Genomic DNA, 22,680 nt, shown 5'->3' with positions numbered 1-22,680 from the left:
TGGCTGGATTCTTTGACAAATTTTAGGGCCTTCCTCTGACACCGCCTGGTATAGAGGTCCTGGATGGTAAGAAGCTTGGCCCCAGTGATGTACTGGGCCGTACGCACAACCCTCTGTAGATCCTTGCGGATTGAGGCCCGAGCAGTCGCTATATCTGACGAGTGTCAGAGAGGGATTTTTTTCTCGTCTGGTAGGCTTGAGTCACTGAGCAGCTCGCGTCAGAGCCAGTGTAGTTGGCGTAGATGTTAGTCCTGTATTGATGCTTTACCTGTTCGATGGTTCGTCGGAGGGTATAGCGGGATTTCTGATAAGTTACTTTTTTCTAGTATATTCTAGCTGGTTTTCCTATACATTGGCAGAACAGAACGGCAGTAAGCTTAAGGGGGGGGTTCTCTTTGTTAACAAGCCCTGAATGCTGATTGGCTGACACCCGTTGTATATCAGACCGTATACCACAGATAGGACAAAACATTAGTTTTTATGGTTCTAATTATGTTGGTAACCAGTTTATAATAGCAATAAGGCACCTTGGGGGTGTGTTGTATACGGCCAATATACCATGGCTAAGGGCCTTATTTCTTGATTATGTTCCTGCCCCCAAACATCCGCCCAAGAAAAAAATTGGCCCGCGGCTGAATCTAGTTACCAACAGAGTTTTCATCTATATTTTTAGGTTGTTGCCTATTTACAACCACAAACCAAATGCTAGCACTAAGACCGCACTCAACCAGCTGTATAAGGCCATAAGCAAACAAGAAAACACTAATTCATAGGCGGCGCTCCTAGTGGCCAGCGATTTTAATGAAGGAAAATTGAAATCCTTCTTACCTAATGTCACCTGTGCAACGAGAGACAAAAAAACTCTCGATCATCTGTATTCCACACACAGAGACACATTCAGAGCTCTCCCTCGCCCTCCATTCGTCAAATCTGACCATAACTCCATCCTCCGCATTCCTACTTACAAAAAAAAAAAAAAAACTCAAATAGGAAGTACCAGGGAAGAGCTCAATACTGGAAACTGGAAACACTTATCCCCCTCACTAGCTTTAAGCACCAGCTGTCAGAGCAGCTCACAGATTAATGCACCTGTACATAGCCCATCTATAATTTAGCCCAAACAACTACCTCTCCCCCTACTGTATATATTTATTTATTTTGCTCCTTTGCACCCCCATTATTTCTATCTCTACTTTGCACATTCTTCCACTGCAAATCTACTATTCCAGTGCCTATTATTATTATTATTTTTAACTTACTATATTGTATTTACTTTGCCACCATTGCCTTTTTTTGCCTTTACCTCCCTTATCTCACCTCATTTGCTCACATTGTATATAGACTTATTTTTCTACTGTATTATTGACTGTATGTTTGTTTTACTCCATGTGTAACTCTGTGTTGTTGTATGTGTCGAACTGCTTTGCTTTCTCTTGGCCAGGTCGCAATTGTAAATGAGAACTTGTTCTCAACTTGCCTACCTGGTTAAATAAAGGTGGAAAAAAAATACAGAAGTGGTCCAATGAAACAGATGCTAAGCTACAGGACTGTTTCCCTAGCACAGACTCAAATATATTACGGGGACTCATCCAATGGGATTGAGGAGTTTACCACATCAGTCACTAGCTTCATTAAGTGCATCGAAAACGTTGTCCCCACAGTGACCAGTGACCAAACAAACATACAATACCAACCAGAAGCCATTGATTACAAGCAACACTCGCACTGAGCTAAAGGCTAGTGCAATCACTAACGGGCTACCACCCGGTTACTCAACCCTGAACCTTAGATGCTGCAGCCCCATGTACATAGACATGGAATCACTTTAATAATGGAACACTGGTCACTTTAATAATGGAACACTGGTCACTTAAATAATGGAACACTAGTCACTTAAATAATGGAACACTAGTCACTTAAATAATGGAACACTGGTCACTTTAATAATGGAACACTGGCCACTAATAATGGAACACTGGTCACTAATAATGGAACACTGGTCACTTTAATAATGGAACACTGGTCACTTTAATAATGGAACACTGGTCACTTAAATAATGGAACACTAGTCACTTAAATAATGGAACACTAGTCACTTAAATAATGGAACACTGGTCACTTTAATAATGGAACACTGGTCACTTAAATAATGGAACACTGGTCACTTTAATAATGGAACACTGGCCACTAATAATGGAACACTGGTCACTAATAATGGAACACTGGTCACTTTAATAATGGAACACTGGTCACTTTAATAATGGAACACTGGCCACTAATAATGGAACACTGGTCACTTTAATAATGGAACACTGGTCACTTTAATAATGGAACACTGGTCACTTTAATAATGGAACACTGGTCACTTTAATAATGGAACACTGGTCCCTTTAATAATGGAACACTGGTCACTTTAATAGTGTTTACCTACTGCTTTACTCATCTCATATGTATATACTGTATTCTGTTCTACTGTATTTTAGTCTATGCCACTCTGACAATGCTCATCCTAATATTTATATATTTCTTAATGTCATTCTTTTACTTTTAGATGTGTGTATTGTTGTGAAATGTTAGATACTACTGCACTGTTGGAGCTAGGAACACAAGCATTTCACTACACCCGCAATAACATCTGTTAGTATGTGACCAATACAGTTTGATTTGATTTAGAGCTGCCTGCTTTTAAGGATAAGGTTCTGGAAGTGTTGTACTTTGACCCGCTATATAGCTCCAATAAACCATTGAACAAAACCTTTTTTTATATATAGCTTAATGGTTTATGGAAGCACATATAGCTAGCTGTAAATTCATTTCAAACCACTATAAATACACTCATGTTCATCACAATGCAACAGGCGTACAGGGAAGGGCGACTGACGTTCCAGAACACTGACATGTTCTAGATCTTCTCAGTCTCCCCTCTCTCCGCCTCAGCTGTTTGTGACGTGGTCACTGGGACGTAAGACAAGAAAAGAGTAAACTGTAGAAGCAAAGGGGATTGCGGAGTTATGGTGCCGGTAGCAGGGCACCGAGAAAAACGGGCAACTCATAACGTTACATAAATATATAATAGCCCTTTAGGTATACCGAATTATATTATTCCGTCGACCACCTGTCACGAACTGCATTCCAGAAGCTCTCCAAAATAATTCATTTCCATTTTAAGAAGAGACAGAGACGGAAAGCACTCGCTGTTACTCCTAAAAAAAGGTACAGTAGTTTATTCATTAATACCCATTATCCATTTATGCGTAGGCCTATTTTTGTTTCTTTGGACTTTCCGCCAAATGATATTGACTACCAACAGCAGTGGACTTTGTCTTTCGGTTCAGTACGAAACACAACATTGCCATTCCAATGCCGTAGCCCGTAGCCTACATGCTTACCATATTAGGCAATATTTAGTTACAATGTGTCCACGGCTTAAAACATTGTGTCTAGTCTGAAACACACTCCGGCTGGCTGCCGAAGCTGTGTGTGTGTGTGTGTGTGTGTGTGTGTGTGCATGTGCGTGTGTGTGTGTTGGTGGCAGTTGTCGGAAGTCAGGTTTCGGGAGATCGAGTTGGAAATAACCAAATAATATTGTATCTGGCTTCCAGAGAGCTCAGAGGATATGGCCAATATCAGTGGGTTATACCCGTGGACGGTCCAACATTACCTTACAGGCCCCGCGGTCCGGGGTTTCTTTTGTTGGTGCTGAATAGATTGACCGGGCTACAGGACGCTCCGTTCTCAATGATATCCTTAGTCTTTGTCAATTAATACATGACTTCATGAGTCATATCCCACCCGTTGAAGGCAAATACAACTAGACTAGTGGCCCACTAACAGTGTATTGTAATGAAACGGGCAGGGAGTAGGTCTTTAACCCTCGACCTTCTAGCCCAAAGTCCAGCACGCTATCGACTCTGCCCCAAAAGCATGCTCGTTCGGCAGCGTCGATATCCGCGCTTATAAACCCAGGGTCGTTACAGTATTAATACGGTAATACAACTAGACTAGTGGCCCACTAACAGTGTATTAATACGGTAATACAACTAGACTAGTGTCCCACTAACAGTGTATTAATACGGTAATACAACTAGACTAGTGGCCCACTGACAGTGTATTAATACGGTAATACAACTAGACTAGTGGCCCACTGACAGTGAATTAATACGGTGATACAACTAGACTACAGCTAACTAAGCTCATAAGGCATTGTTAAAAAAAAAAAACACAACATGTCCAGCAGTATGTGGACACTCCTTCCAATTAGTGGATTCAGCTATTTCAGCCACACTCGTTGCTGACAGGTGTATACAATCAAGCACACAGCCATGCAATCTCCATAGACAAACACTGGCAGTAGAATGGCACATACTGAAGAGCTCAGTGACTTTCAACGTGGCACCGTCAAATTTCTGCCTTGCTGGAGCTGCCCCGGTCAACTGTAAGTGCTGTTATTGTGAAGTTGGAAACATCTAGGATCAACAACGACTCCGCCGCGAAGTGGTAGGCCACACAAGCTCACAGAGCTGGACCGCCTAGTGCTGAAGCACACAGCGCGTAAAAATGGTCTGTCCTCGGTTAAAACACTCACTACCGAGTTCCAAACTGCCTCTAGAAATAACGTCAGCACAATAACTGTTCGCCAGGAGCTTCATAAAATGAGTTCCCATGGCCGAGCAGCCTCACACAAGACTAAGATCACCATGTGTGATGCCAAGTGTCGGCTGGAATGGTTTAAAACTCAGTCATTGGACTCTGGAGCAGTGGAAACTCGTTCTCTGGAGTGATGAATCACGCTTCACCATCTGGCAGTCCGACGGACAAATCTGGGTTTGCCGGATGCTAGGAGAACACTACCTTCCCGAATGCATAGTGCCGACTGTAAAGTTTGGTGGAGGAGGAATAATGTTCTGGAGCTGTCTTTCATGGTTTGGGCCCCTTAGTTCCAGTGAAGGGAAATCTTAACGCTAACAATGACATTCTAGCTGATTCTGTGCTTCCAACTTTGTGGCAACAGTTTGGGGAAGGCCCTTTCCTGTTTCAGCATGACAATGCCCCCGTGCACAAAGAGAGTTCCATACAGAAATGATTTGTTGAGATCGGTGTGGAAGAACTTGGCTGGCCTGCACAGAGCCCTGAACTCAACCCCATTGAACAACCTTTGGAATGAATTAGAACGCCAACTGCGAGCCAGGCCTAATCACCCAACATTAGTGCCCAACCTCAGTTATGCTCTTGTGGCTGAATGGAAGCAAGTCCCCTGCAGCAATGTTCCAAAATCTAGTGGAAAGCCTTCCCAGAAGAGTGGAGGCTGTTATAGCAGCAATGTTCCTACATCTAGTGGAAAGCCTTCCCAGAAGAGTGGAGGCTGTTATAGCAGCAATGTTCCAAAATCTAGTGGAAAGCCTTCCCAGAAGAGTGGAGGCTGTTATAGCAGCAATGTTCCACCATCTAGTGGAAAGCCTTCCCAGAAGAGTAGAGGCTGTTATAGCAGCAATGTTCCTACATCTAGTGGAAAGCCTTCCCAGAAGAGTGGAGGCTGTTATAGCAGCAAAGGGGGGACCAAATCCATATTCGTGTCCATGATTCTGGAATGAGATGTTTGACGAGCAGGTGTCCACATACTTTTGGTCGTGTATTGTATATCTTAGGGTACTAGGTCAGAGAGTTTTGTAAGATGGGACAATCCTCGTCCTGCAGGGAAACAACATTATTTTAGTTTTAAAAAAAGAGCTTAAAAATTACATTTTGGGGGATTTTCTAAAAGTTAAAGATTTGCTTTTTGAATTTTCTAGATATTTTTTATAATATTAATTTCCATGTCAGCTCAATTCCCGGAAATGACCTTCTCCACAGGAAATGACCTTCTCCACAGGAAATGACCTTCTCCACAGCAAAGCATCTTCATTACAAATCCTCTACAAAAGTGTTAAAAAAACTGTGAATAATGAATATTAAATGATCTTATGTAGTTTATTGCTATAGAACTCCCTGATTTGAAAGAATATTTCTCTCAAAACTGTGATTCCTAAAATTTTTTTAAAAAATTCAGAGATTGTTACGGTTTTCTTCGGGTGAAAGAGAGTCGGACCAAAATGCAGCGTGGTTAATTCAATACATGTTAAATGAATGAATAAACACGACAATACAAAAACAACAAACGGACCGTGAAAACCTATACAGCCTATCTGGTGACAACTAACACAGAGACAGGAACAATCACCCACGAAACACTCAAAGAATATGGCTGCCTAAATATGGTTCCCAATCAGAGACAACGAGAATCACCTGCCTCTGATTGAGAACAGCCTCAGGCAACCATAGACTTTGCTAGAACACCCCACTAAGCCACAATCCCAAAACCTACGAAAAAACCCCATACATAAACACAACACAAAATAAACCCATGTCACACCCTGGCCTGACCAAATAAATATAGAAAACACAAAATACTAAGACCAGGGCGTGACAGAACCCCCCCCCCCAAGGTGCGGACTCCCGGCCGCACACTTAAACCCATAGGGGAGGGTCCGGGTGGGCGTCTGTCCACTGTGGTGGCTCCGGCTTGGGACGTGGACCCCACTCCAACCAAGTCTTAGTCCCCCTGTAACGCGTCCTTTGATTGGCGACCCTCGCCGCTGACCTTGGCCTAATAACCCTCACCAAGGACCCCACTGGACTGAGGGGCAGCTCGGGACTGAGGGGCAGCTCGGGACTGAGGGGCAGCTCGGGACTGAGGGGCAGCTCGGGACTGAGGGGCAGCTCGGGACTGAGGGGAAGCTCAGCACTGAGGGGAAGCTCAGCACTGAGGGGAAGCTCAGCACCGAGAGGATGCCTAGTACCGAGAGGAAGCCCAGTACTGAGAGGAAACTCAGGCAGGTAGTAGGCTCTGGCAGATCCTGGCTAGCTGGTGGTTCTGGCAGTTCCTGGCTGACTGGCGGATCCTGGCTAGCTGGTGGTTCTGGCGGATCCTGGCTGGCTGGTGGTTCTGGCAGATCCTGGCTGACTGGCGGATCCTGGCTGACTGGCGAATCCTGGCTGAATGGTGGATCCTGGCTGAATGGCGGATCTGGAAGATCCTGGCTGACTGGCGGATCCTGGCTGACTGGCGGATCTGGAAGATCCTGGCTGACTGGCGGCTCTAGCTGCTCTGGCTGCTCCATGTCTGCATGGCCATTCAGCCAGGATCCGCCATTCAGCCAGGATCCGCCAGTCACTTAGACTACATCCATCTAGTTAGATTACATCCATCCACTTAGATGACATCCATCTAGTTAGATTACATCCATCTAGTTAGATTACATCCATCTAGTTAGATTACATCCATCCACTTAGATGACATCCATCTAGTTAGATGACATCCATCTAGTTAGATGACATCCATCTAGTTAGATGACATCCATCTCGTTAGATGACATCCATCTCTTTAGATGACATCCATCTAGTTAGATGACATCCATCTAGTTAGATGACATCCATCTAGTTAGATTACATCCATCCCACTTAGATGACGTCCATCTAGTTAGTTCTCAACTCATAGATATCATCCTAACCAACTTGCCCTCTAAATACACCTCTGCTGTCTTCAACCAAGATCTCAGCGATCACTGCCTCATTGCCTGCATCCGTAATGGGTCAGCGGTCAAACGACCTCCACTCATCACTGTCAAACGGTCCCTGAAACACTTCAGCGAGCAGGCCTTTCTAATCAACCTGGCCGGGGTATCCTGGAAGGATATTGATCTCATCCCGTCAGTAGAGGATGCCTGGATATTTTTTTAAATGCCTTCCTAACCATCTTAAATAAGCATGCCCCATTCAAGAAATTTAGAACCAGGAACAGATATAGCCCTTGGTTCTCCCCAGACCTGACTGCCCTTAACCAACACAAAAACATCCTATGGCGTTCTGCATTAGCATCGAACAGCCCCCGTGATATGCAGCTGTTCAGGGAAGCTAGAAACCATTATACACAGGCAGTTAGAAAAGCCAAGGCTAGCTTTTTCAAGCAGAAATTTGTTTCCTGCAACACTAACTCAAAAAGGTTCTGGGACACTGTAAAGTCCATGGAGAATAAGAACACCTCCTCCCAGCTGCCCACTGCACTGAAGATAGGAAACACTGTCACCACTGATAAATCCACCATAATTGAGAATTTCAATAAGCATTTTTCTACGGCTGGCCATGCTTTCCACCTGGCTACTCCTACCCCGGTCAACAGCACTGCACCCCCCACAGCAACTCGCCCAAGCCTTCCCCATTTCTCCTTCTCCCAAATCCAGTCAGCTGATGTTCTGAAAGAGCTGCAAAATCTGGACCCCTACAAATCAGCCGGGCTAGACAATCTGGACCCTTTCTTTCTAAAATTATCTGCCGAAATTGTTGCCACCCCTATTACTAGCCTGTTCAACCTCTCTTTCGTGTCGTCTGAGTTTCCCAAAGATTGGAAAGCAGCTGCGGTCATCCCCCTCTTGACCCAAATTGCTAGAGACCTATATCTATCCTACCATGCCTTTCTAAGGTCTTCGAAAGCCAAGTCAACAAACAGATAACCGACCATTTCGAATCTCACCATACCTTCTCTGCTATGCAATCTGGTTTCAGAGCTGGTCATGGGTGCACCTCAGCCACGCTCAAGGTCCTAAACAATATCTTAACCGCCATCAATAAGAAACATTACTGTGCAGCTGTATTCATTGATCTGGCCAAGGCTTTCGACTCTGTCAATCACCACATCCTAATCGGCAGACTCAACAGCCTTGGTTTCTCAAATGATTGCCTCGCCTAGTTCACCAACTACTTCTCTGATAGAGTTCAGTGTGTCAAATCGGAGGGCCTGCTGTCCGGACCTCTGGCAGTCTCTATGGGGGTGCCACAGGGTTCAATTCTTGTCTGTATACATCAATGATGTCGCTCTTGCTGCTGGTGAGTCTCTGATCCACCTCTACGCAGACGACACCATTCTGTATACTTCTGGCCCTTCTTTGGACACTGTGTTAACAACCCTCCAGGCAAGCTTCAATGCCATACAACTCTCCTTCTGTGGCCTCCAATTGCTCTTAAATACAAGTAACACTAAATCCATGCTCTTCAACCGATCGCTACCTGCACCTGCCCGCCTGTCCAACATCATCACTACTCTGGACGGCTCTGACTTAGAATACATGGACAACTACAAATACTTAGGTGTCTGGTTAGACTGTAAACTCTCCTTCCAGACCCATATCAAACATCTACAATCCAAAGTTAAATCTAGAATTGGCTTCCTATTTCGCAACAAAGCATCCTTCACTCATGCTGCCAAACATACCCTTGTAAAACTGACCATCCTACCAATCCTTGACTTCGGCGATGTCATTTACAAAATTGCTTCCAATACCCTACTCAACAAATTGGATGCAGTCTATCACAGTGCAATCCGTTTTGTCACCAAAGCCCCATATACTACCCACCATTGTAACCTGTACGCTCTCGTTGGCTGGCCCTCGCTTCATACTCGTCGCCAAACCCACTGGCTCCATGTCATCTACAAGACCCTGCTAGGTAAAGTCCCCCCTTATCTCAGCTCGCTGGTCACCATAGCATCTCCCACCTGTAGCACACGCTCCAGCAGGTACAGTGCCTTGCGAAAGTATTCGGCCCCCTTGAACTTTGCGACCTTTTGCCACATTTTAGGCTTCAAACATAAAGATATAAAACTATTTTTTTTGTGAAGAATCAACAACAAGTGGGACCCAATCATGAAGTGGAACGACATTTATTGGATATTTCAAACCTTTTTAACAAATCAAAAACTGAAAAATTGGGCGTGCAAAATTATTCAGCCCCCTTAAGTTAATACTTTGTAGCGCCACCTTTTGCTGCGATTACAGCTGTAAGTCGCTTGGGGTATGTCTCTATCATTTTTGCACATCGAGAGACTGACATTTTTTCCCATTCCTTCCTGCAAAACAGCTCGAGCTCAGTGAGGTTGGATGGAGAGCATTTGTGAACAGCAGTTTTCAGTTCTTTCCACAGATTCTCGATTGGATTCAGGTCTGGACTTTGACTTGGCCATTCTAACACCTGGATATGTTTATTTTTGAACCATTCCATTGTAGATTTTGCTTTATGTTTTGGATCATTGTCTTGTTGGAAGACAAATCTCCGTCCCTAGTCTCAGGTCTTTTGCAGACGCCATCAGGTTTTCTTCCAGAATGGTCCTGTATTTGGCTCCATCCATCTTCCCATCAATTTTAACCATCTTCCCTGTCCCTGCTGAAGAAAAGCAGGCCCAAACCATGATGCTGCCACCACCATGTTTGACAGTGGGGATGGTGTCCAGGGTGATGAGCTGTGTTGCTTTTACGCCAAACATAACGTTTTGCATTGTTGCCAAAAAGTTCAATTTTGGTTTCATCTGACCAGAGCACCTTCTTCCACATGTTTGGTATGTCTCCCAGGTGGCTTGTGGCAAACTTTAGACAACACTTTTTATGGATATCTTTAAGAAATGGCTTTCTTCTTGCCACTCTTCCATAAAGGCCAGATTTGTGCAATATACGACTGATTGTTGTCCTATGGACAGAGTCTCCCACCTCAGCTGTAGATCTCTGCAGTTCATCCAGAGTGATCATGGGCCTCTTGGCTGCATCTCTGATCAGTCTTCTCCTTGTATGAGCTGAAAGTTTAGAGGGATGGCCAGGTCTTGGTAGATTTGCAGTGGTCTGATACTCCTTCCATTTCAATATTATCGCTTGCACAGTGCTCCTTGGGATGTTTTAAGCTTGGGAAATCTTTTTGTATCCAAATCCGGCTTTAAACTTCTTCACAACAGTATCTCGGACCTGCCTGGTGTGTTCCTTGTTCTTCATGGTGTTCTCTGAGCTTTTAACGGACCTCTGAGACTATCACAGTGCAGGTGCATTTATACGGAGACTTGATTACACACAGGTGGATTGTATTTATCATCATTAGTCATTTAGGTCAACATTGGATCATTCAGAGATCCTCACTGAACTTCTGGAGAGAGTTTGCTGCACTGAAAGTAAAGGGGCTGAATAATTTTGCACGCCCAATATTTCAGTTTTTGATTTGTTAAAAAAGTTTGAAATATCCAATAAATGTCGTTCCACTTCATGATTGTGTCCCACTTGTTGTTGATTCTTCACAAAAAAATACAGTTTTATATCTTTGTTTGAAGCCTGAAATGTGGCAAAAGGTCGCAAAGTTCAAGGGGGCCGAATACTTTCGCAAGGCACTGTATATCTCTCTAGTCACCCCCAAAACCAATTCTTTCTTTGGCCGCCTCTCCTTCCAGTTCTCTGCTGCCAATGACTGGAACGAACTACAAAAATCTCTGAAACTGGAAACACATATCTCCCTCACTAGCTTTAAGCACCAACTGTCAGAGCAGCTCACAGATTACTTCACCTGTACATAGCCCACCTATAATTTAGCCCAAACAACTACCTCTTTCCCTACTGTATTTAATTAATTAATTAATTAATTTTGCTCCTTTGCACCCCATTATTTTTATTTCTACTTTGCACATTCTTCCACTGCAAATCTACCATTCCAGTGTTTTACTTGCTATATTGTATTTACTTTGCCACCATGGCCTTTTTTGCCTTTACCTCCCTTATCTCACCTCATTTGCTCACATCGTATATAGACTTGTTTATACTGTATTATTGACTGTATGTTTGTTTTACTCCATGTGTAACTCTGTGTCGTTGTATGTGTCGAACTGCTTTGCTTTTTTGCTCTTGGCCAGGTCGCAATTGTAAATGAGAACTTTTTCTCAACTAGCTTACCTGGCTAAATAAAGGTGAAATAAAAATAAAATATATTTTTATTTATTTACAAAGACAAAAAAATGTCAACAACTACAATAAACAGTATGATTATAGAACCACAAATCCTGGGTTATGATAGGGTTAACACAGTTCTACTAAACTAATAAAGCAGTTTGATTGGTTAATCGATTATGCCACAAGATAAGATGCCATGAGGCTTCAAAAAGATCCCACCTGTTGAGAAGTATTGTTGTGTATCTCCCATTGATGAGACTTGTGTTGTTGTTGTTGTCAACAGTTGCCGTGAAATCAGTGAAGAAGACATGACGGATTATTATGATGTTCTGGGTGTGTCACGAAGCGCCTCTCCGGAGGACATTAAGAAGGCGTAAGTACAGGACCGGTGACAAGGACTCATCCTACGCTATAATCTGTCTCTTTCCACTCCAAAATAGGCCTATGTAGGGCTTCATGAGACATCATCTCCCAGGCTAACTATTAGACTTGTGTGGTTCATCTATGTACCTCTACAGTAGCTATTGAAAGCTCAACCACACTGACTGATAGAGGTACTGGACTTACGCTGAGTGATAAAAACATTAACAACACTTTTCTAATATTGAGTTGGAACCCCTTTTCCCCTCAGAACAGCCTCAATTCGTCGGGTCCATGGACTCTACAAGGCTTCGAAAGCGTTCCACAGGGATGCTGGCCCATGTTGACTCTAATGCTTCCCACAGTTGTTTCAAGTTGGCTGGATGTCCTTTGGGTGGTGGACCATTCTTGATACAATAGTGTTCTATATTCTTAGTCTTCTATAGTCTTCTATATTCTTATATAGTCATATATAGTCTTCTATAGTCTTCTATAGTTTTCTATGGTTTTCTATAGTCTTATATAGTCTCCTATAGTTTTCTATGGTTTTCTATAGTCTTATATAGTCTTCTATAGTTTTATATAGTCTTCTGTAGTCTTATATGGTCTTATATAGTCTTCTGTAGTCTTCTATAGTTTTATATAGTCGTATATAGTTTTATATAGTCTTCTATAGTTTTATATAGTCTTCTATAGTCTTCTGGTCTTCTATATATTTTAGTTTTCTATGGTTTTCTATAGTCTTATAGTCTTCTATAGTTTTCTATGGTTTTCTATAGTCTTATAGTCTTATATAGTTTTCTGTGGTTTTCTATATATTTTAGTTTTCTATAGTTTTCTATAGTCGTCTATAGTTAAAAAAAAATAGTTTTCTATAGTTTTCTACAGTCTTCTACGGTCTTCTATAGTCCTCTATAGCTTTCTCTAATTTTCTATAGTCTTATATAATCTATAGTTTCCTGTAGTCTTCTATATACAGTATTATAGTTTTCTAAAGTTATTTATACTTTTCTATATTCTTCTATAGTCTTCTATATATTTTAGTTTCCTATAGTATTCTATAGTATTCTATCGTTTTTTAAATAGTTTTCTATGGTCTTCTATAGTTTTTTAAATAGTTTCTATAGTTATCTATAGTCTTCTATGGTATTCTATAGTTTTCTATAGTCTTCTATAGTATTCTATAGTTATCTATAGTCTTCTATGGTATTCTATAGTTTTCTATAGTCTTCTATGGTATTCTATAGTTATCTATAGTTTTATATAGTCTTCTGTAGTCTTATATGGTCTTCTATAGTCTTCTGGTCTTCTATATATTTTAGTTTTCTATGGTTTTCTATAGTCTTATAGTCTTCTAAAGTTTTCTATATTCTTATATAGTCTTATATAGTTTTCTGTGGTTTTCTATATATTTTAGTTTTCTATAGTTAAAAAAAAATAGCTTTCTATAGTTTTCTACAGTCTTCTACGGTCTTCTATAGTCCTCTATAGCTTTCTCTAATTTTCTATAGTCTTATATAATCTATAGTTTCCTGTAGTCTTCTATATACAGTATTATAGTTTTCTAAAGTTATTTATACTTTTCTATATTCTTCTATAGTCTTCTATATATTTTAGTTTCCTATAGTATTCTATAGTATTCTATCGTTTTTAAATAGTTTTCTATGGTCTCGTATAGTTTTTAAATAGTTTCTATAGTTTTCTATAGTCTTCTATGGTATTCTATAGTTTTCTATGGTCTCGTATAGTTTTTAAATAGTTTCTATAGTTATCTATAGTCTTCTATAGTATTCTATAGTTTTCTATGGTCTTCTATAGTTTTTTAAATAGTTTCTATAGTTATCTATAGTCTTCTATGGTATTCTATAGTTTTCTATGGTCTTCTATAGTTTTTTAAATAGTTTCTATAGTTATCTATAGTCTTCTATGGTATTCTATAGTTTTCTATGGTCTTCTATAGTTTTTTAAATAGTTTCTATAGTTATCTATAGTCTTCTATGGTATTCTATAGTTTTCTATGGTCTTCTATAGTTTTTAAATAGTTTCTATAGTTATCTATAGTCTTCTATGGTATTCTATAGTTTTCTATGGTCTTCTATAGTTTTCTATAGTCTTCTATGGTATTCTATAGTTTTCTATAGTCTATAGTATTCTATAGTTATCTATAGTCTATAGTATTCTATAGTTATCTATAGTCTTCTATGGTATTCTATAGTTTTCTATAGTCTTCTATAGTATTCTATAGTTATCTATAGTCTTCTATGGTATTCTATAGTTTTCTATAGTCTTCTATGGTATTCTATAGTTATCTATAGTCTTCTATGGTCTTCTATAGTTTTTTAAATAGTTTCTATAGTTATCTATAGTCTTCTATGGTATTCTATAGTTTTCTATAGTCTATAGTATTCTATAGTTTTCTATAGTCTTCTATAGTATTCTATAGTTTTCTATAGTCTATAGTATTCTATAGTTTTCTATAGTCTTCTATAGTATTCTATAGTTTTCTATAGTCTATAGTATTCTATAGTTTTCTATAGTCTATAGTATTCTATAGTTTTCTATAGTCTATAGTATTCTATAGTTTTCTATAGTCTATAGTATTCTATAGTTTTCTATAGTCTATAGTATTCTATAGTTTTCTATAGTCTATAGTATTCTATAGTTTTCTATAGTCTATAGTATTCTATAGTTTTCTATAGTCTATAGTATTCTATAGTTTTCTATAGTCTATAGTATTCTATAGTTTTCTATAGTCTATAGTATTCTATAGTTTTCTATAGTCTATAGTATTCTATAGTTTTCTATAGTCTATAGTATTCTATAGTTTTCTATAGTCTATAGTATTCTATAGTTATCTATAGTCTATAGTATTCTATAGTTTTCTATAGTCTATAGTATTCTATAGTTTTCTATAGTCTATAGTATTCTATAGTTATCTATAGTCTTCTATGGTATTCTATAGTTTTCTATAGTCTTCTATGGTATTCTATAGTTATCTATAGTCTTCTATGGTCTTCTATAGTTTTTTAAATAGTTTCTATAGTTATCTATAGTCTTCTATGGTATTCTATAGTTTTCTATAGTCTATAGTATTCTTTGTTAAAAAAAGAAGTTTTCTTTAGTCTTTATTTTCTGTAGTCTTTACCTCACTTGTCCTCTGCTCGCTGTCCCTTCCAAAAAGGAATCGTGTTGTTGTCCAACTTTGCCTCTTGAAATAAGAGGATGCAGACAATTACATACAGTACATGTAGCCCATTCCTGCAGTCAAATGACTTAGAGGCCTCAGGGGTGGAATGTTATTCATATTTTTCATAATCTCATAATTAGAATAAAAATAAATAAAAAATACCCAGACAATCTGGTGTTTCTATGTGAAACGGTTTTATTTCAGTGTTCTGTGATGTGTATAAAGTGTAACATTGGGAAGCAAACTCAAAATGTAATACATTTCAACTCCATATCTAACATAGTACAAGTTTCTTCTGTTATTTCGGGCTGCAGGGTAGCCTAGTGGTTAGAGCGTTGGACTAGTAACCAGAAGGTTGCAAGTTCAAACCCCCGAGCTGACAAGGTACAAATCTGTCGTTCTGCCCCTGAACAGGCAGTTAACCCACTTCCTGGGCTGTCATTGAAAATAAGAATTTGTTCTTAACTGACTTGCCTAGTTAAATAAAGGTAAAATTTAATCCCATAACAATGTGTGTGAGGTATATACTTTTGTTTCAAAGTAGATTTGTTTATGACTACCAAGAAACACTCTGTGTGACCCTGATTTAGCCCACTGCAGTAGAAGGTTAAAGGCAGCTAATATAAGTTTTGTCAACAGTATTGAAGATGTTGCTGTGTGGGAAAGTTATTGAATGAAATAATAAACTGTATCTACTCTAATGTGAAGGTACAGGAAGCAGGCTCTGCGATGGCACCCGGACAAGAACCCAGACAACAAAGAGGAGGCGGAGAGGAAGTTTAAGGAGCTGGCTGAGGCCTATGAAGTTCTGTCAGACCGTAAGAGATACCACCACCTGTTAAATCTGTTAATAACTTAATTATTGCCCTTTCTCTACTCTTCCTTGGACTTTAAACCTCTTAAGGATCCGCCCCTTTTTTCATTTTTTTTTGCCTCGAATGACATACCCTTATCTAATTGCCTGTAGCTCAGGCCCTGAAGCAAGGATATGCATATTCTTGGTACCATTTGAAAGGAAACACGTTGACATTTGTGGAACTGTGAAAGGAATGTTGGAACACAATAGATCAGATAAAAGATAATACAAAGAAAAAAACAACCGTTCTTTTGTATTTTTTTGTTCCATTATCTTTGAAATGCAAGAGAAAGGCCATAATGTATTATTCCAGCCCAGGTGCAATTTGGATTTTGGCCACTAGATGGCAGCAGTGTATGTGCAAAGTTTTAGGCTGATCCAATGAACCATTGCGTTTATGTTCAAAATGTTGTATCAAGACTTCCCAAATGTGCCTAATTTGTTTATTAATAACTTTTCATGTTCAAATTTGTGCACTCTCTTTGTCAACTCTCTTCAAACAATAGCATTCTTTCCCTGTAATAGCTACTGTCAATCGGACAGTGTAGTTAGATTAACTTGTTGACACTTCCCATCCTGGTAGCATGATAATTGTCATCAGCAACCGCTGAATAGCATAGCGCCACAGTAAAATAATATTACTAAAAAATATTCATATTTATGAAATCACAAGTGCAATATTGCAAAAAACAGCTTAGCCTTTTGTTAATCATCCTGTCGTCTCAGATTTTGAAATGATGCTTTACAGCAAAAGCAATACAAGCATTTGTGTAAATTTGTCGATAGTGTACATAATGTTATGTTATGCTAAGCATGAAGTAGGTAGGTCACGAAAATCAGAAAAGCAATCAAATGAATCGTTTACCTTTGATGATCTTCAGATGTTTTCACTCAGGAGACTCCCAGTGACACAACAAATGTTCCTTTTGTTCCATAAAGATTATTACCCCCTCTGTTTTTTTGTCGCTTTATGTTCAGAAATCCACAGGAAAGAGCAGTCACGACAACGCAGACGTACATTATATTATAATAATATCCATAATGTCCACAGAAACATGTCAAATGTTTTTTTATAATCAATCCTCAGGTTGTTTTTAAAATATATATTCGATAATATATCAAATGGGTGTGTAGGTTTTTCAATAATAATAATAATAATAATAATAATAACCTCTACACCTCTACGCAGACGACACCATTCTATATACTTCCGGCCCGTCCTTGGACACTGTGCTATCTAACCTCCAAACGAGCTTCAATGCCATACAACACTCCTTCCGTGGCCTCCAACTGCTCTTAAACGCTAGTAAAACCAAATGCATGCTTTTCAACCGTTCGCTGCCTGCACCCATATTCGAGGTTCCGACCTCGAATATGTGGACATCTATAAGTACCTAGGTGTCTGGCTAGACTGTAAACTCTCCTTCCAGACTCATATCAAACATCTCCAATTGAAAATCAAATCAAGAATCGGCTTTCTATTCTGCAACAAAGCCTACTTCACTCACGCCGCCAAACTTACCCTAGTAAAACTGACTATCCTACCGATCCTCGACTTCGGCGATGTCATCTACAAAATTGCTTCCAACACTCTACTCAGCAAACTGGATGCAGTTTATCACAGTGCCATCCGTTTTGTCACTAAAGCACCTTATACCACCCACCACTGCGACTTGTATGCTCTAGTCGGCTGGCCCTCGCTACATATTTGTCGCCAGACCCACTGGCTCCAGGTCATCTACAAGTCCATGCTAGGTAAAGCTCCGCCTTATCTCAGTTCACTGGTCACGATGGCAACACCCATCCGTAGCACGCGCTCCAGCAGGTGTATCTCACTGATCATCCCTAAAGCCAACACCTCATTTGGCCGCCTTTCGTTCCAGTTCTCTGCTGCCTGTGACTGGAACGAATTGCAAAAATCGCTGAAGTTGGAGATTTTTATCTCCCTCACCAACTTCAAACATCTGCTATCTGAGCAGTTAACCGATCGCTGCAGCTGTACATAGTCTATCGGTAAATAGCCCACCCATTTTTACCTATCTCATCCCCATACTGTTTTTATTTATTTACTTTTCTGCTCTTTTGCACACCAATATCTCTACCTGTACATGACCATCTGATCATTTATCACTCCAGTGTTATTAATCTGCAAAATTGTAATTATTTGCCTACCTTCTCATGCCTTTTGCACACAATGTATATAGACTCTCTTTTTTCTACTGTGTTATTGACTTGTTAATTGTTTACTCCATGTATAACTCTGTGTTGTCTGTTCACACTGCTATGCTTTATCTTGGCCAGGTCGCAGTTGCAAATGAGAACTTGTTCTCAACTAGCCTACCTGGTTAAATAAAGGTGAAATAAAAAATATATAAAAAAATAACACCAGGAGGAACATTGGCCGCTTTACTCTTTTGCGCAAAACTCACTCTGAGAGCCCCCACCTATCCACTTACGCAATGTGATCTTTCACGCTCATTTTTCAAAATAAAAGCATGAAACTATGTCTAAAGACTGTTGACACCTTAGGGAAGCCATAGAAAAACGAATCTGGTGGTATCCCTTTAAATTGAGGACAGGCATGCATAGAAACAGAGATGCAGAGAGGTTAACAGACAATATTTTGACAGTTTTGGAAACTTTAGAGTGTTTTCTATCCTAATCGGACAAGTATATGCATATTCTAGTTTCTGGGGCGGAGAAATAGGCAGTTTCAAATGGGTACGTTTTTTAGCCAAAAATGAAAATACTGCCCCCTACACGCAAAAGGTTAACAAGAATTTAAGCTTTCTGCTAATATCAGATATGTCTATGTCCTGGGAAATGTTCTTTGTTACTTACAACCTCATGCTAATCGCATTAGCCTACGTTAGCTCAACCGTTGCGTGGAAGGGACACCGATCCCGAAGAAGTTTGTGATAACAGTCAGATAATATGGCCTTATCTTTACAGGAAGCAAGTCAAAGGCGTATGATACCCATGGCAAAGACAGAATGCCCAACAACACAGGTGAAGGAATCTCTCTGTTCTATCTCTTGGGGTTTTGTGTTCTATTCTGTTTTTGATCAGCCATGTTGGTAGTGTCCATAATTATCAATCAACATGTATTTATTTATCCCTCCAGGCTCAAGTAGTCATCCTGCTCCGGAAGATTTCCCAGGGTTCACCTTCACATTCCGCAGTCCCGAGGAAGTGTTTCAGGAATTCTTCAGAGGCCAGGATCCTTTCGCCAATTTCTTCGGTGGGGTTGACCAATAAACTACGGTCCTTAAACAGTATCCTATGTCTTCATGTGCTTCTTAGTCAAGGCTAACTCTGACCCGGGGAAACCAGTCCGTCTGGGAATCTCAGCAGGCATACAAGCTACACGAACACTTCTTCTTCTTCCTGTCTCACTGCCTCCTTGTTTTGACTCCCAGACGACGTTGCCTTTGGAAGAGGGATGCACAGTGGCTTCCATGGACATCCTGGCACTTCCAGGCTCGGCCCCAGTCGGTTCTCCTCCTTCCCCTCCACTGGAGGTCAGTAATAAACAACGTTTGTGTCCCCAAAAATGGTACCCTGTAAGCTATGTAGTGCACTACTTTCAACCAGGGCACATACTAGTACACTATATAAGGGAACAGGATGTCATTTGATATCAGCTCCATTCACTGATTAGTTCGTTAGTTCCATTCTGACCGGTCCTCACCTCCCCTCGTCTTTCACAGTGCATGACTTCACCTCTTTCTCGTCCTCCATGGGTGGAATGAATGGGATGGACCGTATTGGAGGAAGGATGGGGAATTTCAAGTCTGTCTCCACTTCTACGCGCGTCATCAACGGCAAAAGCACCACCACCAAGAAGTCAGTTCTCTGTTCTCTCTCTTTCTCTGTTTTCTATATGGCCACTGAAGTGTTTTAGGGAATCTTCTCTTTACTTGCTTCCCAAAATGTGATGATAATGTGGATGATCACTGTTCTTGATCTGACAGGATCAAAGAAAACGGTCAGGAGAGAACAGAGATCGTGGAAGACGGGGTCTTGAAGACGGTGCTCATCAATGGTAATCCATCCACTCTGTATCGATCCCTTCCCTCATCCAGTCCCCTTCCAACTGTTCTGACAGGAATGTGTCTGTGTTGTTCTCCCTCCTGACCCCTTCATGACCCCCTCCTGTACCCTTCATAACCCCCTCATGACCCCCTTTGTTCCCCTCTTGTTCCCCTCCTGACCCCCTCCTGTCCCCCTCCTGTCCCCCTTCTGTACCCTTCCTGACCCCCTTTGTTCCCCTCTTGTTCCCCTCCTGACCCCTCCTGTCCCCTCCTGTCCCCTCCTGAACCCCTTCTGTTCCCCTCCTGTCCCCCTTCTTTACCCTTCCTGTCCCCCTCCTGTTCCCCTCCTGTCCCCCTTCTTTACCCTTCCTGTTCCCCTCCTGTCCCCCTCCTGTTCCCCTCCTGTCCCCCTTCTTTACCCTTCCTGTTCCCCTCCTGTCCCCCTCCTGTTCCCCTCCTGTCCCCCTTCTGTACCCCTCCGGTCCCCTTCATGACCCCTCTTGTTCCCCTCCTGTCCCCCTCCTGTTCCCCTCCTGTCCCCCTCCTGTCCCCCTTCTGTACCCCTCCTGTCCCCTTCATAACCCCCTCATGACCCCTCATGACCCCTCTTGTTCCCCTCTTGTTCCCCTCCTGTCCCCTCCTGTCCCCCTCCTGTCCCCTTCATAACCCCCTCATGACCCCCTTTGTTCCCCTCTTGTTCCCCTCCTGACCCCTCCTGTACCCTTCCTGACCCCCTTTGTTCCCCTCTTGTTCCCCTCTTGTTCCCCTCTTGTTCCCCTCTTGTTCCCCTCCTGACCCCCTTTGTTCCCCTCTTGTTCCCCTCTTGTTCCCCTCCTGAACCCCTCCTGACCCCTTCCTGACCCCCTCCTGTCCCTCTCCTGAACCCCTTCTCTCCCCTCCTAACCCCCTTCTTTTCCCCTCCTGACCCCCTTCTTTACCCCTCCTGTTCCCCTCCTGTCCCCCTTCTTTACCCCTCCTGTTCCCCTCCTGACCCCCTCCTGACCCCCTCCTGTTCCCCTCCTGTTCCCTCCTGACCCCCTCCTGTTCCCCTCCTGACCTCCTCCTGACCTCCTCCTGACCTCCTCCTGACCCCCTCCTGTCCCCCTCCTGACCCCCAGGTGTGGAGGATGAGTTGGCTTTGTCTCGAGAACTCAGCAAGACAGACCAACCGGCCCCTAGTCAACCCACAGCCAGGCAACACCTCCAGCAGCAGGCAGAGAGGATGGTACCAGTGGAGCTCCGGACCCAACCACACCGACCCAGCCCCATCTCCGGCCCCCGGTCTATGGCCCAGCGCTCCTTCAGCTCAGCCTCCTACCCTGACGTCCCCAGTGAGGAGGAGAAGGAAGATCTTCAGGAGAAGGAAGATCTCCAGATGGCCTATATGTCACCACCCAGCAGCCCATCTCCGCTGATCCACAGGGAGCTACCAGAGGGGGTCCCAGAGCCTCCTACACACCTCCCGGAGCAGAGAGGCACTGTGGATCCTGCTGCTAAATCCACCAGCAGCAGCAATGTAAAAATGACAAATAAGTGTTGCTGTGTGGTGTGTTAAGTTTATGGTGTGTGTGTTGATTGTATAGTGTGTGTGTATGTGTGAGTGAGTGAGTGTGATGCTCAGGGCAGAGGACAGACAGGAGACCACTGGTCTCAGTTCTACTCTGGTGTTATGCTGACAATGACCATCATAAAGTACACTGTATATTATAAACTGGTTCGTTTGACCCCTGAATGCTGATTGGCTGACAGCTGTGGTATATCAGACCGTATACCACAGGTATGAAAAAAACTTTTTTTGTATTTTTACAAATTACGTTGGTAACCAGTTTATAATAGCAATAAGGCACCTCAGGGGGTTTGTGGTATATGGCCAATATACCACGGCTAAGGACTGTATCCAGGCACTCCGCGTTGCGTCGTGCTTAAGAACAGCCCTTAGCCGTGGTATATTGGCCATATACCACACCCTGCTCGGGCCTTATTATTATTCTTTTTTTTACAGTGGGGCAAAAAAGTATTTAGTCAGCCACCAATTGTGCAAGTTCTCCCACTTAAAAAGATGAGAGAGGCCTGTAATTTTCATCATAGGTACACTTCAACTATGACAGACAAAATGAGAAAAAAAATCCAGAAAATCACATTGTAGGATTTTTAATGAATTTATTTGCAATTTTTTTTGCCCCACTGTACTTTTTGCCCCACTGTACTTTTTGCCCCACTGTACTTTTTGCCCCACTGTACTTGCAGTGAAGCCGCTCAATAACTACATCCAACCAGTCATCCAACAGATTCCCATTCAGAGCGACACACAGAAGCATCCAAGGTCAATGCCCTGCTCAATCCCCCCACAGTTCCCTAATAGCTGTCCCTCAACCATTCGAGACCCCTCCCACAGTCCCCCCCAGGAAGAAAGAAACAAACATACAACTAATTCCATTCCCCACCCCCAAGAACCCC

General features: G+C 41.9%; 1 protein-coding gene across 1 annotated transcript; it reads left to right on the top strand.

Annotated features, from left to right (window-relative positions):
* Positions 1–3,091: 3,091 nt before the first annotated feature.
* Positions 3,092–22,019, top strand: dnajb2 (DnaJ heat shock protein family (Hsp40) member B2). Its single transcript, XM_024389813.2, has 9 exons — positions 3,092–3,213; positions 12,070–12,159; positions 16,042–16,151; positions 19,142–19,198; positions 19,314–19,430; positions 19,609–19,710; positions 19,900–20,035; positions 20,164–20,234; positions 21,342–22,019. The coding sequence occupies exons 2-9, from the start codon at positions 12,095–12,097 to the stop codon at positions 21,776–21,778; spliced, it is 1,095 nt and encodes a 364-aa protein (XP_024245581.2). The 5' UTR covers positions 3,092–3,213; positions 12,070–12,094; the 3' UTR covers positions 21,779–22,019.
* Positions 22,020–22,680: the final 661 nt, after the last annotated feature.

This window comes from Oncorhynchus tshawytscha, linkage group LG26 (assembly GCF_018296145.1).
Source record: "Oncorhynchus tshawytscha isolate Ot180627B linkage group LG26, Otsh_v2.0, whole genome shotgun sequence".
NCBI classification, from domain to species: domain Eukaryota; kingdom Metazoa; phylum Chordata; class Actinopteri; order Salmoniformes; family Salmonidae; genus Oncorhynchus; species Oncorhynchus tshawytscha.
This window is presented reverse-complemented; position numbering and strand designations above follow the sequence as displayed.

What these genes read in the sequence shown, in the direction of transcription:
- dnajb2 (XM_024389813.2), top strand. Translation starts at nt 12,095, where the DNA reads ATGACGGATTATTATGATGTTCTGGGTGTGTCACGAAGCGCCTCTCCG. An exon ending in CAGAATGCCCAACAACACAG is followed by an intron (nt 19,199 to 19,313) that starts GTGAAGGAATCT and finishes TTATCCCTCCAG; the next exon opens with GCTCAAGTAGTCATCCTGCT. An exon ending in CTCCTTCCCCTCCACTGGAG is followed by an intron (nt 19,711 to 19,899) that starts GTCAGTAATAAA and finishes CGTCTTTCACAG; the next exon opens with TGCATGACTTCACCTCTTTC.